A 14,012-nucleotide genomic window follows, 5' to 3' on the forward strand; every position below is an offset into this window, starting at 1 on the left:
GCATGTTATGATTTGGCTGATATTCAGCCTCTTTCTAGAGTAATAGCTCATTCTACAGGTCAGTCTGTGTCTGTGGCATTACTCAAAGACGTCCCAGTTACTGAAATCTGCAGAGCTGCAACCTGAACCTCTGTACATACTTTCTCCAACCATTATGCTCTGCTTTCCCTCTAGATCAGATGCTACAGTTGGTAATGCAGTTTTCTCTTCAGTACTGAACTCTGTTCTGAAGCTCCCTCCTTCTTATGGAGGTACGTCTTGGAAGTCACTTGAAATGGAGGATCCATAGGGACACTACTCAAAGAAGGAGAGCTTAACTTGTGTAGTAACTGGAGTTATTCAAGATGTTCCACTACCCACCCTCCTTCCCGTCTCTTGGGAGTTCCCCCTGTGGAATTCTGTGGTAGAGAAGGAACTGAGGGCAGTTTGCCCATGCAGCCCTATATGTCCTTGAAATGGGGAATGAGGATGTGTAGGGCGCATGTGTAGGCCAAATAGGTGCTGCTACCAATAATTTTCAACCAAAGGTTCAGGGATACATGCACTCCTGAAGTGGAGCAACTACAGGGATACACACCTTGAAGAACTCCAGTTAAGGCACAAGGGTGAGTAACCTCTTCTATTTGGGTGTATGTCTGTCTTTGATGGGACTCTGATGGCATAAGTGACTAACTACTCCTGCAAAAGAACTATGCCCAATCTTTTCTCTGATGCATCACTCTGGAGGGTCAGTGGCTCTCCTGCTTGGTGGTACTTCAGGAGAGGGGCATCTGTTATTAGTTTCAGCATGTCAAATATTTGGAGTTGGTGACCTTCCCAGTCCCACTCTACATCCTGCCTTGTGAGCTGACATATGGGTTCTACTACTGCAGCCAGGTGCGGACAGAAAAAATTATCATTCCTCTGAAGCGCCATACCCCTTCTATATACACTGGAGCTGATGTGTCTCTGACTGCCTTAATCTTGTTGGGATCTGCTTTCAATGCCTCTGCTGTGAGCAGTTGTTCAATATATGTCATCTCATGCTGTTTGAGTAACTTTTTTTTCTGGATTGAGCTTAATGTTCTGGTCCCTGCATGGCTGTAGGAAATCTTGTAGTTTTCTGTCATGGTCTCATTCATCTTCTGTGTCACTTCTCCGTTCACCTATAATGAAGATAACATCTGCAGTTATTTTCACCACAAGCAGGCCTTCCAGTGGTTGAGTGAGTCTTCTCTGGACCACCTCTGGTGCTGAGCTTATGCCCATCAGCATGCACAGCCATCTGTAGCAACCAAATAGTGTTACGCCTGACTCTTTATCCAGGCTTATGTGCCAAAACATGTTCCTCACATCACAGATCATAAATATTCTGGCTTTGAAATGTTCTGTCAAGATGTCATCAATTGTGAGCAGTGGGCAATGGCATCTTGTCAATGCCCAGTTCAATGGCTTTGGGTCTATGCAGATGCATAATTTGCCTGAAGGCTTCTTTACCACCACCATGCTGCTTACCCAGGCGGTACTGCCTTCTGCAGGTGCTATGATACCACTGCCTCTGCAGGTGCTGTGATGCATCTGCTCAGCAGACTTTTGAGCTCCTTGTTTACTGGATTATGTATTGCCACTGGAAATTTCCTTCGTGATAAGCACACCGATTCCACTGTAGGGTCAACTTGCCACATTCCTTGTAATGCTGTCCCACATATGCGGTGTCCCACAGTAAACACATTTCAGTATGCGTATGGAATCCTGGCCACCTCCTCTCCTTTGCTGTTGTCTCACTTCATATACTTCTGGAGGTGTTGTGCCTCCTAGGGCTTTCATCCTTTGTCTTTTATTTTCACTGCATGCCTCATATATCTCATGTGAGGTTGCCTTCCTGGAGCTTCCACTCCCACAAGTTTTAATCCCAAGTGCTGTAGACCATCTGTTATTAGGGAGTTTGCCAAGTCCCCAAAATTGCATGGAGCAGCCAGAGTGCATAAGGCAGTAACCATAGGGGTTTATCTCTGTCCCTTCGGATTTGTCTCTAGTGAAAAATTTGTGTCATGCCACAGTTTCATTTTTTTGTGAGCAATAGTTCCCCCAGGCTCCTAGGACTGCTGTATGGCTTGAGGCAGTGGTGAGCTTCAGAGTGCAGCAGACCTCTCTGCCTTATTCCCAATAAGGTAAAGTAACAGTTTTACTTCTCTGCTATTGTTGTTATCCTGCATGGGCATGTCTGTGTACTGCCCAAACTCCTCTTCCACTTGGCCAATCACTGGGCTAGGTTTGTATCTGCAAAATCCAAGGCTCCATGGTTCACACTGCTAGCTGCTGCACTTCAGAGAACTCACAGCTCCAACACTGCCACCATATTTCATTCACAATGAATGAAAGTTGAGATGAACAAGTAAAACTTTATTAAATTCTGTGCACTGTTTTGTCCATGTGGATGAGTTGCTCCCAGCCTAACTTCCTTGCTTCCCTGTTTCTATTGGTGTACTGTCAATAAAAGTCCCTCCAGGAAACATGGACCCTCTGACTCTAGTTCCACTGATCATGATAAAGGCAGAACACTGGTTTCAAGGCCTATGGCAGTTGGGCTGCAAAGTCCCACATCCCAAGGAAGGAGGATGGACAGGAGTTCTGCACCCAGAATTGTACCTGAGAGGCCCAGAGTTTTAAACAGTGACTGGGTGCTGCCCAAATCCAGCTGGTTTGGAAGCGCACGAGATCCAAATGTTGGTCCAGTTGCAACATGGAACACAGCCGGTTATTTAATATGGGGTATCCCCCTTTCTAGCTAAACTCCCACAAGACAGTTTTCAGGTATCTGAAAGGGTGTCATAAGGAGGAAGGAGAAAACTTGTTCATCTTAGCCTCTAAGGATAATCTCATTGCAGACTGCACTGGATGTATCAACACAGCAGCTGATCCATGGCCACCATGGTAGCTGTGTGAAGAGATACATGGCTGTAAGCCTCTGGCATTCTGAGAGATGTGCAGAGCACAACTGGCAGTTTGCCCTTCAAGGGCACAGGCCACACACAGGTGACACACTACACTTCCTATATGATTCCTGAGCCAGATTTCATTCATTGGTCATCTACATCTCAGCCCCAAATCATAAGTCCTCTAGATATCAGGGCAATCCAGGCAGAAGACGTCTACTTGTCCTCAACAACAGCCTTCTGAGTAGCTACCCTGGAAGATGTTACGGTTCTCTCAAAAGACATGATCTTCCCCACTTACTAGGCAGCCTTCATTTGCTTCCAGACAGCAGGTTTGACACAAGGTCGGGAGCCACATTCAAATCACTCAAGAGCCACTCCAAGCCCTACCTTTGGATGCCATCTTGCTTTCTTAAGAACATAAGAATGGCCCTACTGGGTCAGACGAAAGGTCCATCTAGCCCAGTATCCTGTCTTCTGACAGTGGCCAGTGACAGGTGCCCCAGAGGGAATGAACAGATCAGGTAATCATCAAGTGATCCATCCCCTGTTGCTCATTCCCAGCTTCTGGCAAACAGGCTAGGGACACCATTCCTGCCCAATAGCCATTGATGGACCTTCCTTCAAACTTGGACTGCAATAACAACAGACAAATGGGTGCTAGAAGTTGTGTCTCATGACTATTCCATCTAATTTCAGGCTTTACCCCCTACCCATCCTCCCTTCCCTATTGTTCTTCAGGGACGCTTCTCATGAAAATCAGCTAAAGGAAGAATTGTCTTTTCCACTTTGCCAAGGAGTCATAGAGGACATGGTACCTCTGGAGTACAGAGGAACAGGTTTCTACTCCTTATATTTATTTCTTTGTCCTGAAGCAAAAAGGGGGTCTTCATCCTATACTAGAACTGAGTAGACTGAATAAATGTATATGCCATCTCAGATTCAGGATAGCAAAGGTTATTTGGATCATCCTTTTTCTTTCAGGCTTAAGACTTGTTCATATCTCTTGAGCTGCAAGACGCACACTTCCATATTGCCAACCATCTGTCCCACAGGAAGTACCTATATGGCATATACCTATATGGGGATTGGTCCTGCTTTGAGCAGCGGGTTGGACTAGATGACCTCCTGAGGTCCCTTCCAACCTTGATATTCTATGGTACAATCATTAGCAGTACAAGGCTGCCATGTCCCATTCAATCTCTCCACAACAAGAAGAGACTTCCCAAAATGCTAATGACCAATATCAAAAACAAACAGTCAAACTTCTTGGCTTCTTGTTGGCTTGCACATATGTGATACTGCTAGCCAGACTTCACCTGTGTTCATAAGAAGTCTGGTTAAGGTCATCCTCCAAGATATCAAATGAGCATGTGATTTATGGTCCTTGGTATTCTATCAACACTGTTGGCTAGACCCCCAAGAACATTTTGGAGGGATTCCCTTCTCTGCTCTGTCTCCTGCAATGTTGTTTCATGGTATATATACTCTAGAACTAAGAGTAATCAGATATACTACATAGCATTCCAACCTATTCTACAGAATTCCACTCTGCAAATTCTCATAGACAACACATCCACAACATACTGTACAAACAAGCAAGGAGGTGCCCATTTATCTGTCAGGAGGCAGTCAAGTTATGGACATGGTGTCAGTAGCACAAAATGAACCCCAAATGCTCTTCATCTACCAGGAGTGAGCAACAGCCCAGCAGAATTTCTAAGCAGACACTCCATCAGCAACCACAAATGATTTCTGGACTGTCTGCTAGGAACTCTGCTAGGTTGATTCCTGGTGGATTAAGAGCTTTGGGGGTTCATTTGTGTTATGTACAACATGTCCATAACTTGACTACCTTAATTTCTTTTGTTTGCCATCTCTGGTGCTCTTAGAGGTCAACCCATCTCCTCCCAGAGGCTACCAAAATAGATTATATGCACTGTATTTTGATCTGGTGTTATAAGACTGGTACATATCTTCCTCCAAATATTAAAGTTCACTTCCCTAGAGTGCAAATTGCATCCTCTCCAGGCTTTAGAAACATCCCCATATCTGAAATGTGCAGGGTAATTTCCTTACTTTGGTTCAGTACTATGCCCTTGACTTGGCCACAAGATCAGATGCCAAATTTGCCAGGACAGTGTTAAGTCACTTGTAACGGGGTTCACTCACCACTGTGGGTCCTCCTGCTGGCTGTCTTGGGAATTAGCTCTACGTGTTAGTGCACCCTCTTTGGGTGATGCCTCGCCGCTGTCACTCCTGCTGTAGGACCCACATCTCTCCAAGGACCACGGCGTCCCTTTCAGCAACACAGTCCTCTGACCGTGCCACACACTGTGCTCCCCCTCCAGGGGACCTGCAGTCTGCTGTTCAGTCACTTCCCTTAGTGGCTACTGCAGCAAATTGTCTGGCCACTTCCTCATGGCTCCAGCATCCTTTTGCCCTTGCCTCAGGGCCTCAGCCTGCAAACCCCAGCAGCCAGCCAGGAGCTGTCTCTCACTCCCCCGGCCTCTGCTAGCAGCAGTTCTCTGTCCAGGGTGCTGACAGCTCTCTCAGCCCTTGAGACACAGTCCTTCCTCCCTGGGCTCCCAGCAGAGAACTGAACTCCACTGCCCTGAAGTTCCCTGTTTATATGGGCCTGCTTGGCCCTGATTGGCTGCTCTGTTCAGCCCTTCTCTGATTGGCTGCCTCCTACGCAGCCTCCTTAGGGCTCTGTTAACCCCTTAGAGACCAGTGTGGGGCAGGTGCCCCATCACATCACTATTTAGGTAGTGGCAGTCAGGACTCCTTAATATTAATACCTGCTTCCAGTTGGGGCACTGCTTATCGATCGCATAGAGGAGATGACAACATCTGGAAGAACCACAGGTACTGTAAAGTTCAATAACCATTCTTTTTAATGAAAATTTGTTGTTTTCCATTTGGCAAACTTTTTTTTAACCTGTATTCCTAATGAAGCATTAAATTATCATGGTCTTTTGGTTTACTACGTTTTGTCTGTCACCCAACATCACTTGAAAATGTCAGCTCTGTAGGGAGAATAGTTTACACCTACTGCAGAGGCAATATTGAGAGCTCAGTTCAACAAATCACTTTAGTTCCATGGGACACAAATAAGTAATTGGCTCAGATTGTCCCCTCCTACATTAAAACCCAGGAGAAGGGAACTTTTTGTCTGGAATTTTCTGGATTTCCTCATAGATATTCTTGCATTCTCCTGTCAGGGGTGAGGCAATATTTTCTCCCCTTGCAAAAAAGCCACCCTCAACCCTGGCAGATCTCAGGGCCATCTGCACTGAGGTCCTATGCCCTGTGGCCGTGACCTGCAGCCCCTGGGGCTGTATTAATATTTTTAGTATTTTCTGTGGAGCTGAAGAAGGTACAGTATGTTTCCCCACTTCTCCCCAATATTTTGACATTTTCCGCTTGAAAAATAGTCCCCTCTATAAATCAATTTGTCATATTGAAAATAAAAATGCTACTTCTCCAAATAGAGTAATGAACATGTACAGCTGTAGCTATTTCAGTATCTGCTCAGAGTATCATCCATGTAATACTTTAATTAGGCAAAGGGTTATATGTAAAACCTAAACACAAGTAATGTTAACTTTTAACTGTCAAATTAGAAAATATAACCAGTCTTGTTGCCAAGAAGGCTAATGGTATATTGGGCTGCATTAGTAGGAGCATTGCCATTATTCCCCTCTATTCGGCACTGGTGAGGCCACATTTGGAGTACTGTGTGCAGTTTTGCCCCCCTCCCTCCCCCCCTCCACAGAAAGGATGTGGACAAATTGGAGAGTCCAGCGGAGGACAACAAAAATGATCAGGGGGCTGGGGCACATGACTTATGAGGAGAGATGGAGGGAACTGGACTTGTTTAGTCTGCAGAAGAGAAGAGTAAGGAGGGATTTGATAGCAGCCTTCAACTACCTGAAGGGGGGTTCCAAAAAGGATGGAGCTCAGTGGTGGCAGATGACAGAACAAGGAGCAATCGTCTCAAGTTGCAGTGGAGGAGGTCTAGGTTGAATATTAGGAAATACTATTTCACTAGGAGAGTGGTGAAGGATTGGAATGGGTTACCTAGGAGGTGGTGGAATCTCCATCCTTAGAGGTTTTTGAGGCCCGGCTTGACAAAGCCCTGGCTGGGATGATTTAGTTGGTTGAGCAGGGGGTTGGAATCAATGCCCTCCTGAGGTCTTTTCCAACCCTAATCTTTTATGATTTTGTGATTCTATGATTACATCGAAAAGTAAAGGATTTGTAAAGGAACCATGCATGTTTTCAAATGCCCTTTACTATCTAGGAAGACTGAGTACAGTTGTGTGTCCCTGGCCTGTTTCTGAGTTTCTTTGCTTGTCACCATGCACTTTCTCAAAGAGAGAATTACAAAGCAAATAAAGTATTTAAGCAGTGGTACTTCTAACAAATGAAAACATGGAAGCCTGTGCTGTAAATATTCTAATAATTATCCATAATTTTAATATTTTAAAATATGGTGAATTAACTTGCTTTTACATTTGTACTCTGTTTTCACAAATACTCTGTGAGCATGAGGCACTACTGAACAAAAACAACAGACAAACACTTCTTACTAGGGTTGGTCTATAATTTTTAATCCCTGTGTGAGACGATGTTAGCAGGATAAGCATCCCCGGAACACTGGGAAATAGAAGAACCTTACCGGCTGAAGATGAGCTAATGATAGCTATGAAGATTAAAACTGCACAAAATCCCTTCTTATCATTGAGCTTCATTTTTTCCAAGACACACGGGGCTAAATCTTGCCATATGCTGCACTGGTGCACTAGACAGTAAAGAGAGCGTACAAAGCTTACCCCTTACCTATGCAGCAGGAGAGAAAGAATACTAGGAAAATTTTATGCAGCTTCCATATTGGCCAACACTCCACAGCCCCGAAGAGGCATGATTTGCTAGCTAGAGAGCAGAGGCAGCACAGAAGCTAGCAAACAGAGCTGAAACGGGAATTTGAGTGGGAATTTGTAAAGGAAGTTTGGAGGAGGAGGTATTTTTGTGGGGTGTTTTTCCTTCTTGACAGGAGCTTAGGAAGTGAGGCTACAGAGGCAGCCCTGCTAGTGAACTGAAGAATGGAAGAGATGGTGAAGATGACTGGAGGTGGAAGCTGCAGGATGTATATTCTTCTGGAGTGGATATCTGAAAGGTGCTTTGTTTGTATGAAGTGCCGGCTGAATGGTTTGATGGAAGAGAAGATCCAAGGTTTGGAGATGCAGCTAGAAACTGTGATACAGTTTTGAAGAGAATTTGAGTGAATAATGAAGGGAAGGGGACAGGAGGCTAAAGGGAAACATAAACACTTGTGGATACATGATAGACCAGAGAACTGTGAGGGTAGACTGTTGAATGAAGAGAGTGACCAGTGGAAGCCTGTGACTATGAGAACAAAGCAGAGGAAAGGACTGGCTACTAAAGGAGAAATAGAGCTGAGGAACAGGTTCAGTGAGTTGGAAAATGAAGGGAGGAGGCAGGCAGTAACAGAAGATGGGAGAGCAAGGAAGAAGAGAAGAACTGCTGGTTCCCTATAAGAAGAGGGGAAGAGACAGTGAAGATAGCCAGAGTTTGGAGCCCTAGGAGGATAGGGAATGAACAGAAGATAAGAAGACTTGCAGCCATTAAAAACAGAAGGGGAATGGACAGAAGATCACATCAACACCGGGAAGAAATAGGTCTATGTGACTGGGGACTCCCTATTAAGAACAGACAGGCTTGTCACCAGAGTTGATCCAGAGAACAAAAAGGTGTATTGTCTGCCAGGAGCTAAGATATGGGATGTGGACCTAAAGCTGAAGAGGATCCTAATGAAATCAGGAAAGAATCCACCAATTGTTCTTCACTTGGGAAGCAGTATAGCTAGATTCTCTCAGGAATGCATCAAGGAAGACTACATCCAGCTAGGGAAAACACTTAAAGATATGGAAGTAGAAATTACTATATCTGAGGTGGAAGCTAAACTCAAACACCTTTATGGGACCAAATCAGAGCACCCAAATAATCTCCATCTGAGAATATTAAAGGAACAGGCACATGAAATTTGCAAGCCCAATAGCAAGGCTTTTTAATGAATCTGCAAACTCAGGGATCATATCCTGTGACTGGAGAATTGCAAATATAGTACCTATATTTAAGAAAGGGGAGAAAAAGTGATCCAGGAAACTGCAGGCCCATTAGTTTGATCTCAATTGTATGTAAGGTTTGAGAAATTTTGAAAGAGAGAATAGTTAAGGACATAGAGGTAAATGGTGATTGGGATAAAACACAACATGGTTTTAAAAAAGGTAGAATTGTATCATACCAACCTTATCTCTTTCTTTGAGGAGATAACTGATTTTCTAGACAAAGCAAATGCACTAGATCTAATCTATCTGGATTTCAGTAAAGCATTTGATACAGTTCCATGTGGGAAATTACTAGTTCTATTGGAGAAGATTGGGATTAATATAAGAATCAAATGATGGATAAAGAACTGGTTAAAAGGGAGGTAAGGAACTGGTTAAAGGATACAGTGGATCAATCTGAAAATTGAACTGTCAGTCTGGAGGGAGATTACTAGTGGAGTTCCTCAGACATCGGTCATTTTCATTACTGATGTTTGCACAAAAAGTGGGAGTGTGCTAATAAAATTTGCAGATGACACAAAGTTGGAAAGTACTGCCAATACAAAGGAGAAACAGAATACCATACAAGAAAAATTTGGACCACTTTGAAAACCGGAGTAATAGAAATGGGATGAAATTTAGTAGTGCATCTGGAATACTGTGTGCAATTCTGATCTTCCATGTTTGAAAGATGAATTCAAATTGGAACAGATGCAGAGAAGGGCTACTAGGGTGATCAGAGGAATGGAGATTCTACCTTATGAGAGGAGACTTAAGGAGCTTGGCTTGTTTAGCGTAACAAAATGAAGGCTGAATGGATATATGATTGCTCTTTACAAATACATCAGAGGGATAAATGCCAGGGAGGGAGATGAGTTATTTAAGTTAAAGGTCAATGTTGGCAAAAAAAAAAAAAAAGCAACTCCAAACAAATGGATATAAATTAGCCATCAATAAATTTAGGCTTGAAATTAGACAAAGATTTCTAACTATCAGAGGAGTGACAGCCTTCCAAGGGGAGTAGCGGGGACAAAAAACCTAATTTTTTTTAAGACTGAGATTGATAAATTTAAGGAGGGGAAGGTATGATTGCCTACAATGGCATATGGCCCAACCTCCATTGCCTTTAGCAAATATCTTCACTGGCTGGAGATGGTAGACCAGCTGGGGAGGGCTCTGAGTTACTACAGAGAATTTTTTCCCAGGTATCTGGCTGGTGGGTCTCACCCACGTGCTCAGGGCGTAACCGATTACCATATTTGGAGTCGGGAAGGAATTTTTCCCCAGGTCAGATTGTCAGAGTCCCTTGCGGGATTTCGCCTTCCTCTGCAGCTGCGGGCATCAGTCACTTGCTGGTTTAAACCAGAGTAAACGATGGATTGTCTGTAATTTGAAGTCTTTAAATCAAGATTTGAGGACTTCAGTAACTCAGCCAGCGGTTTTGGGCCTATTACAGAAGTGGGTGGGTGAGGTTTTGTGGCCTGTGACAGTCCCTTCTGGCCTTTAAAGTAATAGGCATGGCCAGTCTCCAGCATGATATTTACAATAAGCAGCATGCACTATCCAGGGAAATACACTATTTTTTTTCAAAGGAGTAAGTAGCAAGATATCCCCATCAGTTTATAGCTCCCCTTCAACCATCCTGCACTGTGCTAGCAGTGTGGTTCTATTGCTGGAAACACAGCTCTGGTTGATATCTTCCCCTCCCCTCTCTCCCCGCACTCAGCATGCATGGCCACATATGTAAAGGGCAGAATTTTTCTCTTAGAACTTTGCTTATAAAATATGATCTTTGCTGTAGTTAGAAGTGTAACTGTCCATATGCATTTATTTTAGCTGTACTTCTATATTTCACTGTCTGCATTGCTATCAGAAACCTCAGTTTTTGAGATTTCCTCTCTCAAATCACATAGGACAGAAATCTGCCATGCAAGGTGACAGGTAGGATTCATATTTTCTTTTCAACAAAAAAAACATTTTTAATTCTCTACATTGATTTTAAGTTATAGAATTGCAAAACCAGAATTTCTCCACCTTTACCTGTAATAAAAATTGTTTTCTTTTCTTTTCACAATGGCTTTAGTGTCATTTGACTTATGAGTGATTTCATTTTGAAAATTTGCTAGTGAGAAACAAAGTTGAGCTGTTTATATTTTACAAAACTTAGTAGTAGAACAAGCCTTGTTACTGTATAAGCAAACCTAATAATGCTGTAACACTCTCTCACTCAAACATTTCGGAGTATGCCACCATCACTAGGATGGAGGTCATAGTTTAATTAATAGGGAAAGAAAACATGAAAAATTTGAATCCCCAGCTATTATATTAAAATAACATTAAGGGTTAGATGTAAGCTCTCATAGCTTTTAGATTGGGAACTGAGGCTGCTGCAACATCCTAGTCTCATTTTATTAAGTCTAGTGATTGTAAAATGCATGGGGTTTTTTCATCTTGGGTCTCAGATGAAGTGAGATGACTGTTTCCTCTTACTAGGAACAATAAGGATGAGTTAAGTTACAACTTCATTTAGAATTTCTGTTTGTAGGTATGTATTTCTCCGTTTAGTATTACTATGACTTTTTTATATTTAATATAGTAACAGAACCAAAACTTCATAATTTTCTAAATATTCTATGAATGACAACTATTTAAATGACTCTTAGACACTGTTCTCTTCTTCTTTGAGTGCTGGTCCCTGTGTGTATTCCATTGTGGGTATGCATGTGCTCCATGTGCCTGAAAGAGAGAGAATTCTTGCAAGTGCTGTCTGTTGATCCACTCCTGCGCCCCTGCCATCCTCATACTTTGCACCAAGAGTAAAAGGGGCAGGGTGGACTGACCACTGCTCCAGTTCCTTCTCTACCATGAATCCAGTCATTATCTGAAGTAGGGGGAAGGAGGGTGGGTAGTGGAATACAGATAGGGATCACACATCTCGAAGAGCACCAGTTACAACCAGGTAAGTAACTTCCCTTTCTTCTTCAAGTGTTGGTTCCTATGTGTATTCCACTGTAGGTGTCTGACAAGCAGTAGTAAGAGAGGAGAGTATGAGGATGCAGAGTATGGCTGCATGTAAAACTACAGCCCCAAAGGATGTCAGCAGAGGAGTCTTGGACCAAGACATAATGTCTCATGAATGCATGGACGGGACTTCACATAGTGCCCTGCAAGTGGCCATCAGACAGTGCGGAGCAGTGCGGCAGAGTTTTCTAATTTCCTGATATTGTGTAGTGCTGCAGCTCAGAGATTTCATCTCAAGTAGGGTGTGTTTGGATCAAAGGGTTAAATACATGTTTGAAAATGACTGTTGACAGAATTTCAACATAGTTTCACTCACCGAGGTAGACAGTTGATTTTTATTTTTTCTTTTATAGAACTCTGCTAGCCAAAACATAACCTGTCTGTGCCTTATTTTTCTTCATCCATAACCTTCCCACCTTTGTAAAACAGATTTAAAGATGGAAGAAGTTAAATAAGTGAAAAATATTACTATTTATTATTATTTGTGGGATGTGTTTGTTTGAGTAATTTTGCAGACCTGCTTTAAGGTTCAAAAGTGTGTTGTGTTGTTTATTTTAACTTTTATTTGTTTCCAATTCGTTAGGATCTCAGCAGCAAGGATATGAAGAGAGACTTGTACATAGTTGCACATGTAATTCGAATAGGTACAGTATGGTTTGCTAAGTAAATTTTTTTTATATTAGCTCAAAATGAAAAGTATTTTTAAAATCTATCTTATACTGAATTAACACTGTGATGAATTTTACCAGTTAGAAAGTTCCATCACAGACCCTACCTCTTTGTTGAAACACAAGTTCAAATCATGGCATTATAGATTAGTGTTAATACATTTTAGTAATTGCTAGACAGTGATTTTCTTGATCTGGAACATAAGACTTGGGTAAATACCCATTTGGAAAGAGAAGATTATCAGTTTTATCGTGCACCCTTCTAAACCTTGAACACAAGATGTAGGAAAGTCCCAAAAAATGGGACATCTGGTCACCCTAATGTCAGTGTACCTGGTCATTCAGAATTGTAAATCATTTGAAGATGGATAAATACAGGAACTCTTTTTTGTTGTGTGCCCGATGACCATAAATGGCTATGGCAGCTTTTTGAGACACACAGTTGGCAAAAAACCTGCTTAATGGGGATGCATTTAACCAGTGCCAAGGTGTTAAGATATTGGTGTTTTAATTGAGAAGAGGCCAGATAAATGTTTCTTGTATTTGTGTTAAGTACACTATTTTATTTCTAGTTTTTTCAGGTTGTTTAAAAATCTCATCTCTTAATGGGACAATAATTTAATCAAAATAATAGTCTACAGAAATGTCCCAGTTAAAAAGTTTCTATGTAACAATTGACAGCATAATTCATATATATAAGAATATGAAAAGAGGAACATAGACAGTCTAGAATACCTATACAATATGTTGAAAGCTCTATACTGTAGTTTGTACTGTATGTATGTGTACACATTCATATAGAGACAACAGAAAGATAGGAACAGAGAGATCAGCTGCGTGTTAATTTCTAACCAAGCTGTCTGTTTCAGGTCGCATGCTGCTAAATGATTCCAAAAAGGGCCCCTCCCATCTACATTATCGTCGCCCCTATGGCTGTGCAGTATTGAGCATCATGGATGTACTTCAATCAATCTCTGAACTAAAGGAAGAAAAAGATTTTGTTCTCAAAGTTTACACGTGAGTAACTCACCAGAGGGAGAAAGAAATTGTGTGAGCAATTAGTATAGGTCAGGTGTCTTAATACTACATGAATACACGTGTGCCACAAACCAGAGATTCAGCACTGAGCTATAAATGACATGTAAAGGATTTATATTTTTTGTGAGATCTTCTCTGTGACAGGTTAGCATGACCTGCTCTCATGCATACAAAAAATAACCTAAATAAATCTCTTGCAGAAATGTGCAAGTGTATGATGCTTACGTTGATGAATT

The 14,012-nt window shown here is 42.2% G+C and overlaps 1 protein-coding gene across 1 annotated transcript in view; it reads left to right on the plus strand.

Annotated features, from left to right (window-relative positions):
* DOCK3 (dedicator of cytokinesis 3) overlaps positions 1-14,012 on the plus strand; it is a 641,328-nt gene that overhangs the window by 400,707 nt on the left and 226,609 nt on the right. Inside the window, exons 11-12 of the mRNA XM_045024316.1 lie at positions 12,654-12,714; positions 13,608-13,755. Of these exons, the coding sequence (XP_044880251.1) occupies positions 12,654-12,714; positions 13,608-13,755 (209 nt within the window). The remainder of the gene's footprint in view (positions 1-12,653; positions 12,715-13,607; positions 13,756-14,012) is intronic.

Source organism: Mauremys mutica, chromosome 7 (genome assembly GCF_020497125.1).
Source record: "Mauremys mutica isolate MM-2020 ecotype Southern chromosome 7, ASM2049712v1, whole genome shotgun sequence".
NCBI lineage: Eukaryota > Metazoa > Chordata > Testudines > Geoemydidae > Mauremys > Mauremys mutica.